Source organism: Zootermopsis nevadensis, unplaced genomic scaffold, assembly GCF_977971745.1.
Source record: "Zootermopsis nevadensis isolate Lab colony 2312 unplaced genomic scaffold, Znev_1.0 Znev_ptg000029l, whole genome shotgun sequence".
Taxonomy (NCBI): Eukaryota; Metazoa; Arthropoda; class Insecta; order Blattodea; family Termopsidae; genus Zootermopsis; species Zootermopsis nevadensis.
Window position 1 is genome coordinate 10,305,288 of NW_028259161.1, and position 15,848 is coordinate 10,321,135.

At 33.9% G+C, this 15,848-nt stretch overlaps 1 protein-coding gene across 3 annotated transcripts; it reads right to left on the bottom strand.

Annotated features, from left to right (window-relative positions):
• Positions 1–50: 50 nt before the first annotated feature.
• LOC110832643 (pyruvate dehydrogenase phosphatase regulatory subunit, mitochondrial) lies at positions 51–15,847 on the bottom strand. 3 transcript variants are annotated; one of them, XM_022069813.2, is made up of 15 exons: positions 15,718–15,847; positions 14,997–15,318; positions 12,992–13,119; positions 12,641–12,744; positions 11,266–11,407; positions 11,060–11,181; positions 9,489–9,759; positions 7,113–7,237; positions 6,811–7,007; positions 4,957–5,111; positions 4,731–4,870; positions 4,218–4,366; positions 2,741–3,062; positions 1,607–1,926; positions 51–1,040 (listed from the first exon to the last, which is right to left on the bottom strand). In XM_022069813.2, the coding sequence occupies exons 1-15, from the start codon at positions 15,734–15,736 to the stop codon at positions 785–787; spliced, it is 2,772 nt and encodes a 923-aa protein (XP_021925505.1). In that variant the 5' UTR covers positions 15,737–15,847; the 3' UTR covers positions 51–784. The 3 variants fall into 3 exon arrangements, with proteins under 3 accessions (XP_021925505.1, XP_021925504.1, XP_021925506.1); XM_022069812.2 differs by lacking the exon at positions 15,718–15,847 and adding an exon at positions 15,516–15,683; XM_022069814.2 differs by lacking the exon at positions 15,718–15,847 and adding an exon at positions 15,418–15,484.
• Between the last annotated feature and the right edge of the window lies 1 nt (position 15,848).

Sequence of the window (15,848 nt, forward strand, 5' to 3'; positions counted from 1 at the left end):
TCTGGATGGTATTTGAATCAGTTAAAATTCTGAGTTACTTAAAAACAAGATTTTACATAAATGAAACAGTTTATATTTTAGATAAAATAATTAGAAGGGTGCTACATATACAGAATTTAATATCACAATACTCTATTCATTCAATTTTGCTGTACCACAGTAAATGTAGACAGTGTCTTAGCATGTTGCATGATTTTGTCCATTTCCACTGGAAAAACAGCAAAAGTATACATTCACTTTTTTGTTGGTCTTCATAAAGAGTGATAAAGATAAACTGCTCACAAGTTCTTCTGAGCTACTGACAGCATCATTAAATAAACCATAAATAAAATAATACATTAGATCTAAAACAGTGGACTTTAAATATATTCTAATATGAAAGCTCATACTAGGGAGAAGAAATGTAATTTGACACTTTTCCTTCCCCCCTAACACCTTTCAACATTACTAAACAGATATCACAGCATTCAGGAATAAGTTGGTGATGTAAATATTATTTATAAGAAGACTACATTATAATTTAAAATATGAGGACTGATAAATCAATTCCCTATATGCTTGATCTTAATAATTTAACTAAAACATAGTAACAATCATTAAATAAATACTTAATGATTCATAATGACATTATGAAACTTCAATCATGGTTTGAAGATAGTTGCAGTACTAACTTGTCAGTGTCTGCATGGGGGTATCATAGCCTGAGAAATGTATGAAATTATGCATTGAATTATTTTTAATTTTAGTGGCAACTGGTATATTGTAACAACCAAAAAATGGATGTTTACATAGCTTTAAGACTGACAACAGTTGGTCGGTATCTGCAGCTGGTAGAATCCATATTGATGTGTGGGATATATGGTGCACGTATATGTGGTTTAGCTAGAAACCTTTGGCCAGCTATGTCAATTTCATATTTTGCACCAGGAGCCATAATGAATTCATTTGTAACAATTTGATGACCATTTGAATCTCCCTTGGTTATGCCAGGGTGTCTAATGTAACCAACACATATCAGCTTGTCCAAAGTAAATCCATATCTGTAATAAAAGAAATATAGAGTGGAATTAGAACTTGCATTTTGTGGAGGACAATTCATTTAAACTCTTAAATGGAGATAAGTATTATATACAAACAGGTATCTGAAGTTGTTACATAATTTATAGCATTACTGTAATGAGTATATGTACACTGTAGTTAATGAGAACTCCCTATCTATGCCCAGGGTTTCAAAGCAGTGCCCTCCCTCCCTTCAGTGTTTCTAACAGAAATCTTGAATGCATTTATCATCACTCCCATGCATGCTCCATCCATCTCCCTTGATTTTAGTGTCCTAATAATACACAATAAAGAGTAAAAATTATGAAGATTTTTCCTCTGTCTTGGTTCCAAATATTCGCCTCAGCACCTTGTTCTTAAATACTGTCAATGTTATGTTCCTCCCTTAACATGAGAGTCCAAGTTTTACACTCACACAAAACAACAACAGGTAAACTTACAGGAAAACACAATAAAATTAATTGTTAAAAATTAATTAAAAATTCACAAAGTTTAAAGTTGAAGAACTTGCTACAATTATTTCTCAGTATTACAATTTGTGACTCACCCAGCTGATGTAACAGTTCCCACAAATTCACCATTTCTGTATAATGGCTCTCCTCCCCATGGCCAAATATGTATATCTGGATCAATATCTTCTAAAACAAAGAAAACTAGCCTCTGGGTAACTCCTTGTTCTTTCTGGCGCTGAAGAGCAAACTTGCCAATAAAGTACTCTTTATCTAATTTTACACGATGTCCTGCACCAGCCTCAAATGGTGTTGTGAGGCTTGTCAGTTCCTCAGCCCAGAAAGCAATGAACTTTTCAATGCGCATAAAACGCTGTGTGAGGCAACCTACATCTCTCGCTCCATAGTCTTGGCCAACCTTGAAAGAAAGAAAGAATTATAAGTGTTCCTTTTTCACACCCAATTGACACTACAATGGAAAAATTACACTGATTTATAAAAATACTATAAAACAAAAATTCTGCTTCTGTAATTTTTCACTTTAAAATAATGATGTTTCATTGGAAAGGAAAATGTTAATGAATGGAAAAGCATTTTGTAGGAGATTTATCAAGTGATACAGATTCAATAGGAGTTTCTGTGACATATATAATATATAAGCTGCTACCAAGTACATTGATGCTATAAATTACATAATAATTTTACTTTTACTTGTAAAAAAACAAACTAATCATTTAGAAAGAATGAAAGATGACAGCCAAGAATTAGAATTTTCAAGATCAGACTGCTTCAAGCCTGACCTTGCAGAACTGACATATACATAATATAATCTAAGATTCATAGGCAATGCTGAATCCTATAGTTCTTTGAACCATTAACTCATAGGATACAGTATGTTGAAATTTGAAATGACATTTCATAGACATTTGCTCCTTCCATCTTCAAATTTTACAAGTTGATTTCAAATCAGAACATGGAGGCATATGGTATTTCTGAAATGGCAGCACTTTTTGCTGTTTCATCATGGCAAAATGGAAAATCATTGAGCAACACAGTTGTCATTAGTCTTGATTCCCTCTCCCCCTCCCCCGAAATAAATAATTAAACATTTTTAAACAAGAATGATTTTCACTGAACTTGCTTGCCAGATTCAGATAGATATAACAGATTAACAAGTCCCTTTTGCTACACTATCTAACAGTAACTTTCACATTACAAACTTCATATCTTACCGTCATTAGTCGGTCATAAACATGAAGAGCATATTCTGAAGGAACATACAAGCAGTATCCAGGCTCCCCTGTATGAGTAAATGACATTACCATAACATCAGACGCATAACCCACATTCACTTTCTTGTAAGTAAATGGATGAAGTTTTACATCAGAATTGGACAATTCTGACATGAGGTCACGGGATTTTGGTCCAACAACATTTATCACTGTGTACATTGATGTCATGTCAGTAAGTCCAACAGAATGGTCAGGGGGAAGATTGCGCTGCATCCATTCAAAGGTACGAGTCTGCTGATTCGTAGGAGACACCATGAAGAAACTGTACAAACAAAACAAATGTTACAGCATGCCAATGGCAACAAGTTTTTAACACATGCTAAATGAAGCCACATGTAAAATGGTAATTCACACTTTCCAATATAGACCAAAATAAGATGTCGCCAAATGAGGAAGAGATGTAAACATTAAATTTAATTTCTGTTCAATTATCAGGTTAAAAAATGTGGGATTTCTAAATATGTACCGATTAGACAATGAAAAATTGCATGCCTCTGAACTTCACATAATAAATGAAACCAAACACACGTAATAGCTACAAACAGTTAAAAATTCAAACTGATAACTATCACATTGCTCAATATAGGCCCACTGTAAACTAGCTTTTGTGACAACAAAACTAATTCTCTATCCTTATTCTGTATATTTATAATGTTCTATAATTCAGAATAAACTAGGTGGTTTATTTGTATTCTGACATCCAAGAGTTGAAAGGAGAAAAATGCATGTGTTTATGTTCTATAAGGATGATACTTTCAAATACTCCTTCAAACTTCAATTATTTTATGATGTAGTGCTCACTGGCATTAAAAATTTGTAATTCTCAGTCTATAATGTTTTCATGCTCTTATGTCCAAATGGAAAACAGTACATTTGAAATCAGTCTGTGTATTCTAGTGTTGAATAAAAATAATAAACTCTTAGATATTTTGGAGTTTTTAAGACCATCTTACATGATTCTAATTTCTTAAAATGGAAATAGGAACAGCCAGTTTCTTGGTAGTGAACATAAAGTAAAGCTGTCCCACTACAAGCCATGGAGGTTCTTAGAGGTAAAGGAGAGTTTCTGCTCATTCTTGGCCTTGACACCACATGGGGGTGAGTGGTCAGTGTTATGCCCAGCCACAATTTACACCCAGGGAAGTGACCACTGGTACCCACTGGCTGGATACACACCAAAGCTGGTCTTGATGCAGAAGCTAGATGAAAAATCCTTTGCTCCTGCCAGAGATCAAGCTCATCATCCAGTCCATACTCAAACACCATGCTGACTGAGCTACCCTGGCTAATTTGGTAGTGTACATACCAAATAAAAAGATTTACAATAACAAATTTAAATCTATAAATGTCAACAATGGGTTACTAACCCCAACTAGAGAAGGGAAACAAATCATGAATTTATTAAGTTAAAACTTACGAATTATCATTCTGGCGGACAATCATGCAGTCATTTTCATATCCACCATACTCATTCTGCATTCCAGTATGAACTATTCCTCCTACTGGGATGTTGACATCATTTGAGCACACCCGTTGAAGATAATCTACTACTTCACTGCCACTTGACTAAAACAAAATTGTTTTAGAAATAGCAAGAGAGATTAAAATTATAAGACGTAATGAAATACGTAAGTGATTACACTGTTTCCTAATATTAGTTTCCTCTCATTACTAATGAGTAAAGCTGCAGCACTGCACATTTCCATGAGTATGTGGTGGTTATCCTCCCATTTTTACAAGAAGCAAGTTTCTGAATTTATTCCATCCAGGTTCCAGAATGTTACTGCAGTATAATACACAACATTAAAAACAGACTAGTTGACACTTGGCAAGTGTCCTGTGGAAAGAACATTGTGAGTCATGAGATATTTCCTTGTCTCTCACTCATCAAATCACAACTGAAGAAAATTCATATAAACTGTGTGCTTACCTTAATTTCTATCTTTGAAAATGATGACATATCAATGATACCTACACCTTCTCTGCAAGCTAAATACTCTTCACGCATGAAATCAAAAAACTTTGGTTTATAGAAGCTTCCAGGTGGCATCTGAGGTAGCGGATCACCATCTATGGGCAGGAAATAAATATATAAAAAACAATCAGTTTTACATATTCTTAATTATAAAACCTTATATGCAATTAACAGAACTTGCCTTTGTATGTAGAATCAAAGTAGAGCGCCCGCTCATAAGCCATCCTTGTCCCAAATACTGCACCCCGTTTTTCCAGTACACTGTACAATGGAGAGCATCGTAACTTGCGAGCATATTTGTACTCACACTGATGCGGATATAGAATTGAATAGTGCCTGAAATTCAATATTTCTCAGTATATCACATTCAAGAATATATACAACTGTGTTCATGTTTATATCTTTTACATGTTTATATATTTATATATATGTACTGAAAATAAATGTCAAAAATAATGTAAGAATTGTAAGGTTTCTATGGAAACCAGCATGACATGTCACTTCTTAAGAGCACATGTTTCATTGTGACATGAGTGAGGTCAAAAACAAACCAGATTATGAAACTAGGTCACAGAAAAATTAAGTATTTGCATAATTTTTAATTTCAAATTATTTTGCACATTTACAATATTTATGAAGTCTGATAAAAAAAGTTTTGGGGCTGATCTGTTGGAAGCAAACTCAAAAGTCAAAATAAATAATCAAATTTATTAATTACAATGTCAACTAAAAATCATAGTACATAGCAATTTCAGTAATGCTGCCATCTCTTGAAGCACCTCTAGTAATCTTCTTTTAGGAGAATGTTCAATGCTCATACCACACTTCACACTTCATATGATCAACATCCATTTAGGATGCTTTTAGCTGGGAAATATATAAAGGTTACTCAATGCCAAGCCCTGTAATCATGGCAGATGCTGAACAAATGGAATACTGTGCCTGACAATGAATTCAATTATGGAGGCTATTTAGTTAGACAAAATAACCACCATTCACAAGACAAATTTTGCCAAAATTGTCTTCATTCCTACATCTTTAGTTTAAACCACCTGCCATTTATTGTACTAAATATTAATTTCATTCACAACTTGAAACATAACCTTGTCTTCAAGAATTTAATCATAAAAGTGACTGATTCCTTAATGTACAATATGTAAAGAAGACAGGAACACACAACCTTCTACTAAATTTCAGCCATCTTTAAAGAGAGCAGGCTAATAAAATATTTCAAAGGCTGACATATTCATCAGTCAGTCTTCTCAAATTTCATACATAATTTTAAGAACAAATGTTATTTGTTTATGACAACCATTTCCCAGCATAATATATCAGTAAAACAGTTGTGCAAAAGATGGTGTCTCTTTTGGAAGTATGAGAAACTGACAGATTTCCAGAAGATAAATGAAGCCAGCCAAGAGCTGCTAATCACAGTACTTACCTAACATCCTTATCATGTGCTTCATACTATTACAGTAAGTCCCAATCAGACATATATTAATGATTTCAAAGTCCATAATGATAAATCATAATTAACATTGAAAGAATTTCTCATTGCAACTGATATTGATAATGATTACGTGGATGGCAGATATAACATTTCAGTGATGGTAATAATGACAGCACAGACAATGACAATGATTATGACAATCTTAGCATCTTTAATTAAAGTAGTTTCAATTCCATGAAGTCACAATGTTATTTTCAACATGTCTATGAATTTTGTTTGAATTATGTCATCATTTACTGGTTCATCCATTAAAGACTATCCAAGCAACTTGACTTACAATACGTCAATATAAGGGGGGTGTACAATTATCTCTTCCTAAAGGCAATAATGTACCAACAAAATGTAAAATAGCCAAGGAAGCCAATAATAATAAACTTCTAATAATTGATCATTTATTAAATTTAAAATACCAAAGGCAACATTTTAACTTCCATTATATCAGATTATGTAAAATCATTAAATTATTAAAACTAAAGGAACAGAAAACTCTTGCAAGCATTTTATATGATTCAAGCTCAACAGTACCTGCCAACTACTTCCCTAGTGCGTTGCAGGAGGTATTGTCTATTATTGTGCAGATCCAGGAATCGCTGAACACTAAATGGAATCAATTCTGTTGTTGGTACACCTTCAATAATCCACTCTGCCACAGCTTTACCGATACCACCAGCTCCTTGCAGGGAGTTACCATTCATCCCCACAGACACAAAGTAATTTTTCACCTATAAACACATTTTCACTCTTATAAGTTTCTAATATAATACATATTGAAGACTAAAACTGGAAAAATTTGTTGTGTGATATACTGAAATTCTTCCAAGCAATACCTCTGGTGTCTCTCCTAAGATCCACCGCCCATCAGGAGTGAAATTGTCTGGTGAATTTGTAAGCACTGGATTATGGACATCTTTCAGTATGGGTAAACGGTGTATAGCTTTTTCCCAAAGTGGCACTGAAAATGATCCAAATAATTTTATTAATGACGACAATATTAAAAGTAGTCAGAAAGTGTTTATATTATCACCTCTCACCCCATCTGTGCACACCACATGCCCCTCCCATCTCATTCTTCTTGACTTAATCACCCTGACAATACTGAGGGAGCAGTACAAATTTCTAAGCTCATCATTATGCAGTTTTCTCCATACCCCATTCTCTTCTCTCCTAGAGCAAAATATTATCCTCAGCATCCTATTCTCAAACACCTGCAATCTAAATAACAAAATCCTAATAAATAAAATATATTACTATGATCAACCTGTACATGGATGAAGATTTCCGTCTTCTGGGTTGTTGCGCTGTGTAGTCTGGTCGATGTTAACCAACGTTTCAGAGGTCATATTGTCTCCGTCATCATCGCCCTGATGACGGAGGCAGTATGACCTCTGAAACGTTGGTTAACATCGACCAGACTACACAGCGCAACAACCCAGAAGACGGAAACCTTCATACTCACCGCTGTGAGAACCTCAAGTCTTACACTGTACATGGATCTTAAACAACCAAGTTCCTTGGTCTCCAGTGGTGTACAGGTTTATTTATGAGACAGCACACTAACACTTGCTTTGTGAATATACTTGCTTTAATGACATTCAGAGATTAATCAAATCAAGATTGGCACATTCATCGGCCTGATGACGGAGGCAGTATGACCTCTGAAACGTTGGCTAACATCAATCAGACTACACAGCGCAACAACCCAGAAGACAGGAATCTTCATACTCACCACTGTGAAAACCTCAAATCTTACATAATAAAACGCAACACCATGCACAGCTATTAATTCCACAGACCAAATGCTAATCTTACCATATTTAACACAAGTGTATATTATGCAGGAATTAAATTGTATAATAAACTACAATTTGAATTAAATGTCTACCTACTCACAGAAGTGTAATTTCAATTGTCATTAAAAGAAATCATTTCATAACACCCTTTAATTTCTTGATGAATTTGTAAACCTTACATAATTAATAAAAAATTTATTGTTTTTCTATGATACTTAGTTATTGTGTTTATTTGTACACTAACTTGTTCCATATCCTAATTAACCAGAATCCATGTAATGCATATAATTCATCCATCTATAATAACTTAATTTCAACATGGTTAGAAGAATACACACATTTTACAAAAACTATAAGAATAACATGATTTGGTCTTGTCCTTTTACTGTACTGAACAGATTCTGTTTTGACAAATCAAAGTAAGGGAAGTAGCCCCATACCATAATAACATCAGGGCCTATAATAACGTCTGTTTAAGTACAGAACTTAAAAGTGCAATAAAACAAAGACACTCCATTGGTTTCAGCTTTATTAATAGTAGCATAGAATTAGAGATTATGATACACTTTTTGAATCTCAATAACTCTCTTTTTCATAGATGCCTGTATAATGAAGAATAAAGTATATAAAATGACAGCATAATAAAATGTGTCTATCTGCACATTTCATCTATAAAACTACCAACTGGATTTGATTACATTTTACATAAGACATCTACAGTAAATGTTAAGCAAATTGTCGTTCACCTCTACTTAGGCATGTGAACGTGAGGCCAGCAGTCAAGTTAGTCGGCTTTGGCTCTCTGGAGCTGTTACGCCACAGATATAATTTAATTTAATTGTACCCTAACCATAGATGTGATAGGTTCCTCCAAAACAACAGTATGCACCAACATGGTATTATAACAAGAAGACCACAATACATTTTTTTAAAAAAAAGTCACATTCAAATTCTACTTCACATACAGCTCAAAGTGAACTTCACTGAAAACAAGACAATCATAACACCATTCCATGGATGAAAAATTTTGTGTTTATAGATGAATGTCAATTTATACTACCAAATCTTCTGAACTTGGATGCTGACTACTGTGGAACTACCAGGCTTCTTTAAATACACGTTATTCTGAAAATTTATTTCCTTCAGTTATTTAAAAACAAAAATAACGTCCATGAATCTTTTCCTTGTCATTTAATGACACATGTATCAGCTTCTCAACTTCACAGCTCAGTGACATAAGAACGATGTGTAATTAGTCAAGGGTTTTTTTCATATATATATATATATATATATATATATATATATATATATATATATATATACACACACACATGCACACACATGTGCACGAGCATGCACACACATTATTCTAGATCAGTGAAAGACCCTGTATTCAGAGAGTCAGAAACTTACTAAAATGATTCCAATCCTGTGGGAGCTTATTCTTCCAATCTTCAGGTATACCAGCCCCACCAAAAGCTGGTTTAGCTTCCAGCTCAAACCCACCAACCATGAAGCCACCCTTCCACTCACGAATGTATGTGTGAGAGTCATAATCTCTGACACATGGTAGCCAGGAATCAAGCTCTGGTTCAAAACATGGGGTAGTGACATAGAAATGCTCAGCTGGAATGGCTGGCACTCGAACTCTTGGAGAACAGTTCAAACCCAGGTCTCGTGCCCACTAGAAGCAAAAATATCTCAATCTAAATATTCATCAATCAAAATCCAAAACTTAAACTAATAAAATATAATTCATTTGACTTACATAAGGATTTAAAAAAAACATGTGAATATAAGTATGGCAAAAATACAATATCTGAATATGGTTCTGCAGCATTTCCAAATTTTCCTGCCTGACAACTGTCCACAAAATATCAGAAGTTATTTTCAACATCAGTACTAAAACTTCTCAACTCAATTATGACGATGAAGGCAACAACAACAAGCAGTATGCAAATAATATTTGCAGAGACAGGTATTCTGGAATAACTCTACCACACAATTTATAGTCTCCTAACTTCATCTAACAGATGACAGTTATCACTTTGTTTCCTGAGCACTGTTTCTTCTGAAAAAAGTGACTGGACTTTGTTTTCCTATTTATATTGTTTTGCTCTCTTGACAGTGCAAGTAAATTAAGAAGGAATGACAAGGACTTCATACAACATACATCTTTGTAACACCTGTTAATAACCAGGAGCACATACTATGTGGTTTGTAAATTTTTATACCTTGTCTTGCTGAATTTTCTCCTTCATGCAAACCAAAAACTCATGAGAGAATGTGGTATTTGAAATACAAGAAATTTTCACCATTATGCTTGAACACAGAGCACTATATATGACAATGTCAATATTAATAGGAATTAAGCCTCCTGGCTGTTCTGACCATACATTCCTGGCAGCCTATTCAATAGAATTATTTATAACAAATTATTTTAAACATTTTAACCAAATGTGGAATGGGTACTCCAAACATTCTGTGTGGCATCCAGTGTTAGAGGATACCATAATGGAGTTTACATAATGTATGGCCTTCTCATAGTACCCAATTGTTTCGAGAACTTTTGCTGGAATATTATATAGTCCAGACCTAATGAGGCTATACTAAAGTGTTCTTGAAATTGTCATATATGTCAGAAATCTAATTAGAAGTTAACTCTAGAACTCAATATTACATCATATGAAGGAGGAAAACATTACAACTTTCCTGGACCCCCTACTTCTAACATCCCTGATTACCCTTACATTATGCAAAAAGATGCAATAGACAGATTAAAATGTATAAAACAGAAAGAGACAAAAAAGTCAAAAAGACAAATAAACACCCTTGTACATTAATTATCACCATCACAGTAGGATGCACAACACTTTCATTGGCAAATATCTGCTCAAGCTTTCAGGTTAGACTTCTACAAGCTTTTGTTTGGAATAAAAAATTGATTCACTCCACAGTAGGTCTAGAGACCCCTGCTTCTTTACCATGCCAGCACTGTTGACAAAATACTCGCAGAAAACTGTACCAATGTTCGTCTCCACCCCTTTAATGCGAGCATTCTCCGTTAAGACTTGTAGCACTTGACAGTTCTCCACATAACGGGCACCTACAAAAAGGAAACTAAAATAAGAAAAAACCTCCTAAACTCATGCACTGGCATCTTTACACTATTTAGTTGGATTTTACACACCTCCTTCCTTAGCAAGTTTTGCTAATGCTTCACATATAGCCTGAGGTTTAGCTACAGCATCCTCAGGTACCCATATCGCACCTTCCAAGTCTTCAGTTCTCAGATATGGATGAAAATTCTTCAGTTCCTTATTTCCAACTACCTGAGGATTAAACCCTCTTAATTAGAAGCTAACATTTACATACCAGCTTTAAAAACTGCAAATGCTTTTTAAAAATATGAATGGTGCAGTCCATGCATGCAAGAAAGCAGTCTCCCCACTATCCTCATGTGAATTATATTCCATGAGCCTATTTTAATTATGATACTTCTTACAGGAGATAGTATACAATTTACAATAATGTCAGATTAAGACCAACTCCATCAGCAGCACTGCAGTATCATCAAAAGAGCTCAGAAATTAGGAATACTTAAGAAGAAATGGTTCATAACATTGTTTTCAGATACTATAGGTCTAAGGAGGAAATGCATTTTATTTAGTGGATCACAGTGTACCTAAAGCATTTTACTGAGTGGAAGAAATAATGACATATTTGTCTAACATTCTACAGGTATCTGGGTAAAATCCCGGCAGGGGTCAGGTATCCTGAGGCTTTCCATGGTATTCCTCTAACTAGAAAAACATATTAAAAAGGGCCACAACCACTTCCTCCCAAGCCCTTCTCTTTTTATGATCCAGAAATATACTATCATATCTCAGTCAATGCTACATAATAACAATAGCTTCAATAGCATCATACATTAAATAAGAAACTAATAAGCCACAGAAATATTTTGACAGACAGGCCTAATAAGAAAAGCCCTCCAACAAACAAATTATATCTCTTGCCACTCAAGAAATTCCCAACATTTTATAAAAATTGGAGGTTCATTATAGTGCTTACAAGAGCCCACCACTGGTTCCTATCCTGAACCAGATGAATCCAGTCAATACCACCTCATTATACATCTCTAAGATCCATTTTAATATTATCCTCCCACCTACATCTAGGTCTTCCTAATGGTCTCTTTCTTCTGGTTTGCCCACCAAAACCCTGTATGCATTCCTCTTCTCTCCCATGTGGGCTACATGCCCTGCCAGTCTCATCTTCCTTGCCTTGATTAGTGTAATTATATTTGGCAGGGAGTACAACTTATGAAGCTCCTCATTATTTAAGTTCACTGCTACAACTATAAAGTTCTGTAAGTAAATACTGTAATTAAATCAAAACATTATACAAAGCAAATGTCCCACAATTTAAATAGCAACTGTCTTATAAAATAACAAAAAAAGCTGTGCTTATTCCCATATGAATACAATTCAATGCACACCACAGCTCGCAATGTGTAATTTTCCTAGAAAAATGTTTGAAGCTCGTGTCAATGTGATACATACCTCACAATGAAGACCTGTTGCCTGGTGATAAGCCATTCGTCGTTTTAAAGCAATCAAGCGATCTTTTGTCTGAGCCAAATTGACACTGCCAATTTGTTTAAATCCTGAAAAAGCACGGAATTAAAGAAGTTATAAAGATACAGAATGTCTCTGTGATTACAGGTACTATTAAATAAAATAAGGTATGAAGCATTCACAGCAAATAAATGTACTAAAATCATCTCAGACCACCAGCCACATCAAAGTTGATGCTGACCAGCTGAAGGGATTTACTGCAAATATTAAATAATTGTTAACATAAACTATACAGATTTCATTAGCATTACACTCATACAGAGACTGTAAGCCTACCTATGTCATAGCCCAGTTCTTGTAATCTTCTATACAGTTTGATACTGTACATTATGAGATTTCTATCTGCTATTGGTTTGAAAAGACCTAGAGTACCAGAACCAAAATGTGAGGTACCACTTCCAATTCTGAAACATAAAATTAAAATTTATTGTAAAACATTATGCTACAACTTATTACCATGTCTACAAAATAAAATGTCTAACAACACTACCCTGAAACTTCGCAGTCTTCCACAGTGTATATACATGCATATTCCAAGGAACAATAAGTTTGTCAGATGAAAAGAGGATGTGGAACAAGTCAAGATAATACACTATACATTATACAAATACAATTCATACATTTATACAGATTTCACATATTATAAACAAAGGATACATCTAAAGCAGTGATATGTTACAAATCAATCTACCCATTACACGCAGTAGATAAATTATACTACCCATTTATATTGTATGAAGACAAGAACACCTTCATGAACATTATGACTTATCTGTAAACAATAAAAGTTCATCAACAGAGTGAAAGAAGTGATTAAGCATCTCTTCAATGCTACTTTAAATTGTGCCTTTTTATTTATAAGAATGTGGAAAAATTTTATACTTGCATAACATGCATTCTTCTGAAAACAAGTTAGCAATTAGTCTATGAAGCTCATTCTTATTCCTTGTATTGACACTGTGTATAGCAGAATTAGTTTGAAGATGTTCTTGGTCATTTATAATGAAGTCCATTAAATTTGCATTAATGTCTTTGCTAGCTTCAATAAAAGGATTAAAGTCAACAAACTCACATTAAATTTTGACATAACAAATTGCATTACATTTTGAACTACCAAAAGAATTATGTTGAGGATAAAACAACTGAAGAAGTAGAAACAACTACATTTCTTGGACTATAAATTTACAATAACTTATACTGGAAAACACATATGCAAAACATTATCCCTAAACTAAGCTCAGCAAGCTTTGCTATGAGGACTGTCACATCAGTCATGAAAATGTAAACTTTAAAATTAGTTTACTTTGCTTACTTCCATATGATCATGTCCTATGGAATAATTTCCTCAGGAAACTCAACAGACAGCAAAAAAGTATTTTACATCCAGAAGAAAATCAATATAATAATGACGGGCATTAAAGGGAAGCCTCATGTAAGGAACTGTTTTAGAAATTTAATATTCTTCCACTAGCCAGTGATCTTAAATCACTGGTCAAAAATATAAATACCAAAAAAGAACAGCAAAGAAACTCTATCAGATTCCAAAGAATAATTTCACTCACAAGTGGTTCTGTGCAGAAGAACAAAGGACACAATTTTGCATTAAGTTCAGAGTTTCTTTTAAAAAATACTGCACTCTGCTTTGTCATTTTATAAACTGGGGCAACAATTTATTCTTTCCAGCACTAAAATAATTCTCATTCAATCTAAACAGGGACTGTTAAGTTTTGTTTTCTAATACTGAAAATTATATATGGTTAAAAAGACATGTAAGTTTTGCTTATTTGCCATATTTAAAAATTAGTCTAATACAATAATAGTTCTTCAGCTTTTCAGTGTGTTTCCAAAACAAATACTAAGAATCAACTGTGATAATACACAAGCTAAACTCATTATTATTTGTGTGTAATAAAGAACTTAGTCAAATCTGTATAATTAACAGAACAATCCAAGTTCCCACTATCAAAATATATTAGGCTGTAAATTCCACTCTGTTGAACTCCATCCAAAGAAGGAACACTTGTAAAGTACTGTCATAATTATGAAATTTATATTTGTATTAGACACAAATATTGAATTTGTGCTATGACATGTTCTACATCCCTAGTTTATGCCTATGAAAGATCTATGGAATGTAAATAAATTCTATTCTATAAACCAATTACTCTATAGACATACTATATAAATATTACTATATACATGTTACAAAATAGTTGGAACAATCTCATGCAGCTACAAAAGAAAATCACACTACATCATCAAATAATACACAAAATCTCACTTTTTCTGTTCAAGCACTAGGATGTCATTCCACCCATTCTGTACTAGATGATATGCAACAGAATTTGCTACTGTTCCCGCTCCACATATAACAATTTGGGCTTGCTTTGGTAGTACTCCTTCACTCCCCATGGCAAAATTTGAATACTGTGCCATATTGCTATTTAGTTTTGCATGTATTTTGAAGTCAGTCTTCTTGCATGCATGAATTTTGTAGCCATTTGATGACTGTTTACATATATTTTGATAATGTAAGAGCCAAGTAGTTTCTCTTACAGACTTCACAGCAGTTGTTAGTGAACATGTGGCAAACAACATCTTTGCTGTAATGAAAATAATTCAATATAAACAGAAACATAAAATCAACACTTTATATTCAGTGTCACATCCCACTTATTTTAAGGATAAAATAATGGCAATACTGTATATATGAACACTTCATGTCTACATTACAACACTGAGACAATTTCCACATAGTTCAAGAAGACCAACTGTACAGAGGTCTTCTATAGTATCTTACTTTGTTTGTGCTGTAGTATGAAGGGGTGCACTAGCCAGTCTGATTGACAGATGAACTTTGGCGACCTGCTGATCACACAGTATCTTACGAAATTAAAGAATTTTGATAAATTTATATTTATGACGTAAGATATTAGTAAATTTGTCCCATATTCATACATGTACTGATTTTCTTCTTCTCATACGAATTTCAAGGTACCTACGGTTGTGTCCGAAGGCCATTGCCCCTACCGATGTATTGATGCAAGATAAGGATTCCTGATGGCACTGTTATGTTGGCATAAGTGGGCAGTGTCGTGTCCGTATATAAGCTGCCTTTACGGTGAAGACAATA

Excerpts from the sequence above, each read along its gene's own strand:
- LOC110832643 (XM_022069812.2), bottom strand. The coding sequence starts at position 15,675 with ATGTATGAATATGGGACAAATTTACTAATATCTTACGTCATAAATATA. Across the intron at positions 13,120-14,996 it reads CTAGTGCTTGAACAGAAAAA|AATTGGAAGTGGTACCTCAC; the intron begins GTGAGATTTTGT and ends TTTATGTTTCAG. Across the intron at positions 5,112-6,810 it reads ACTAGGGAAGTAGTTGGCAG|GCACTATTCAATTCTATATC; the intron begins GTACTGTTGAGC and ends ATTGAATTTCAG.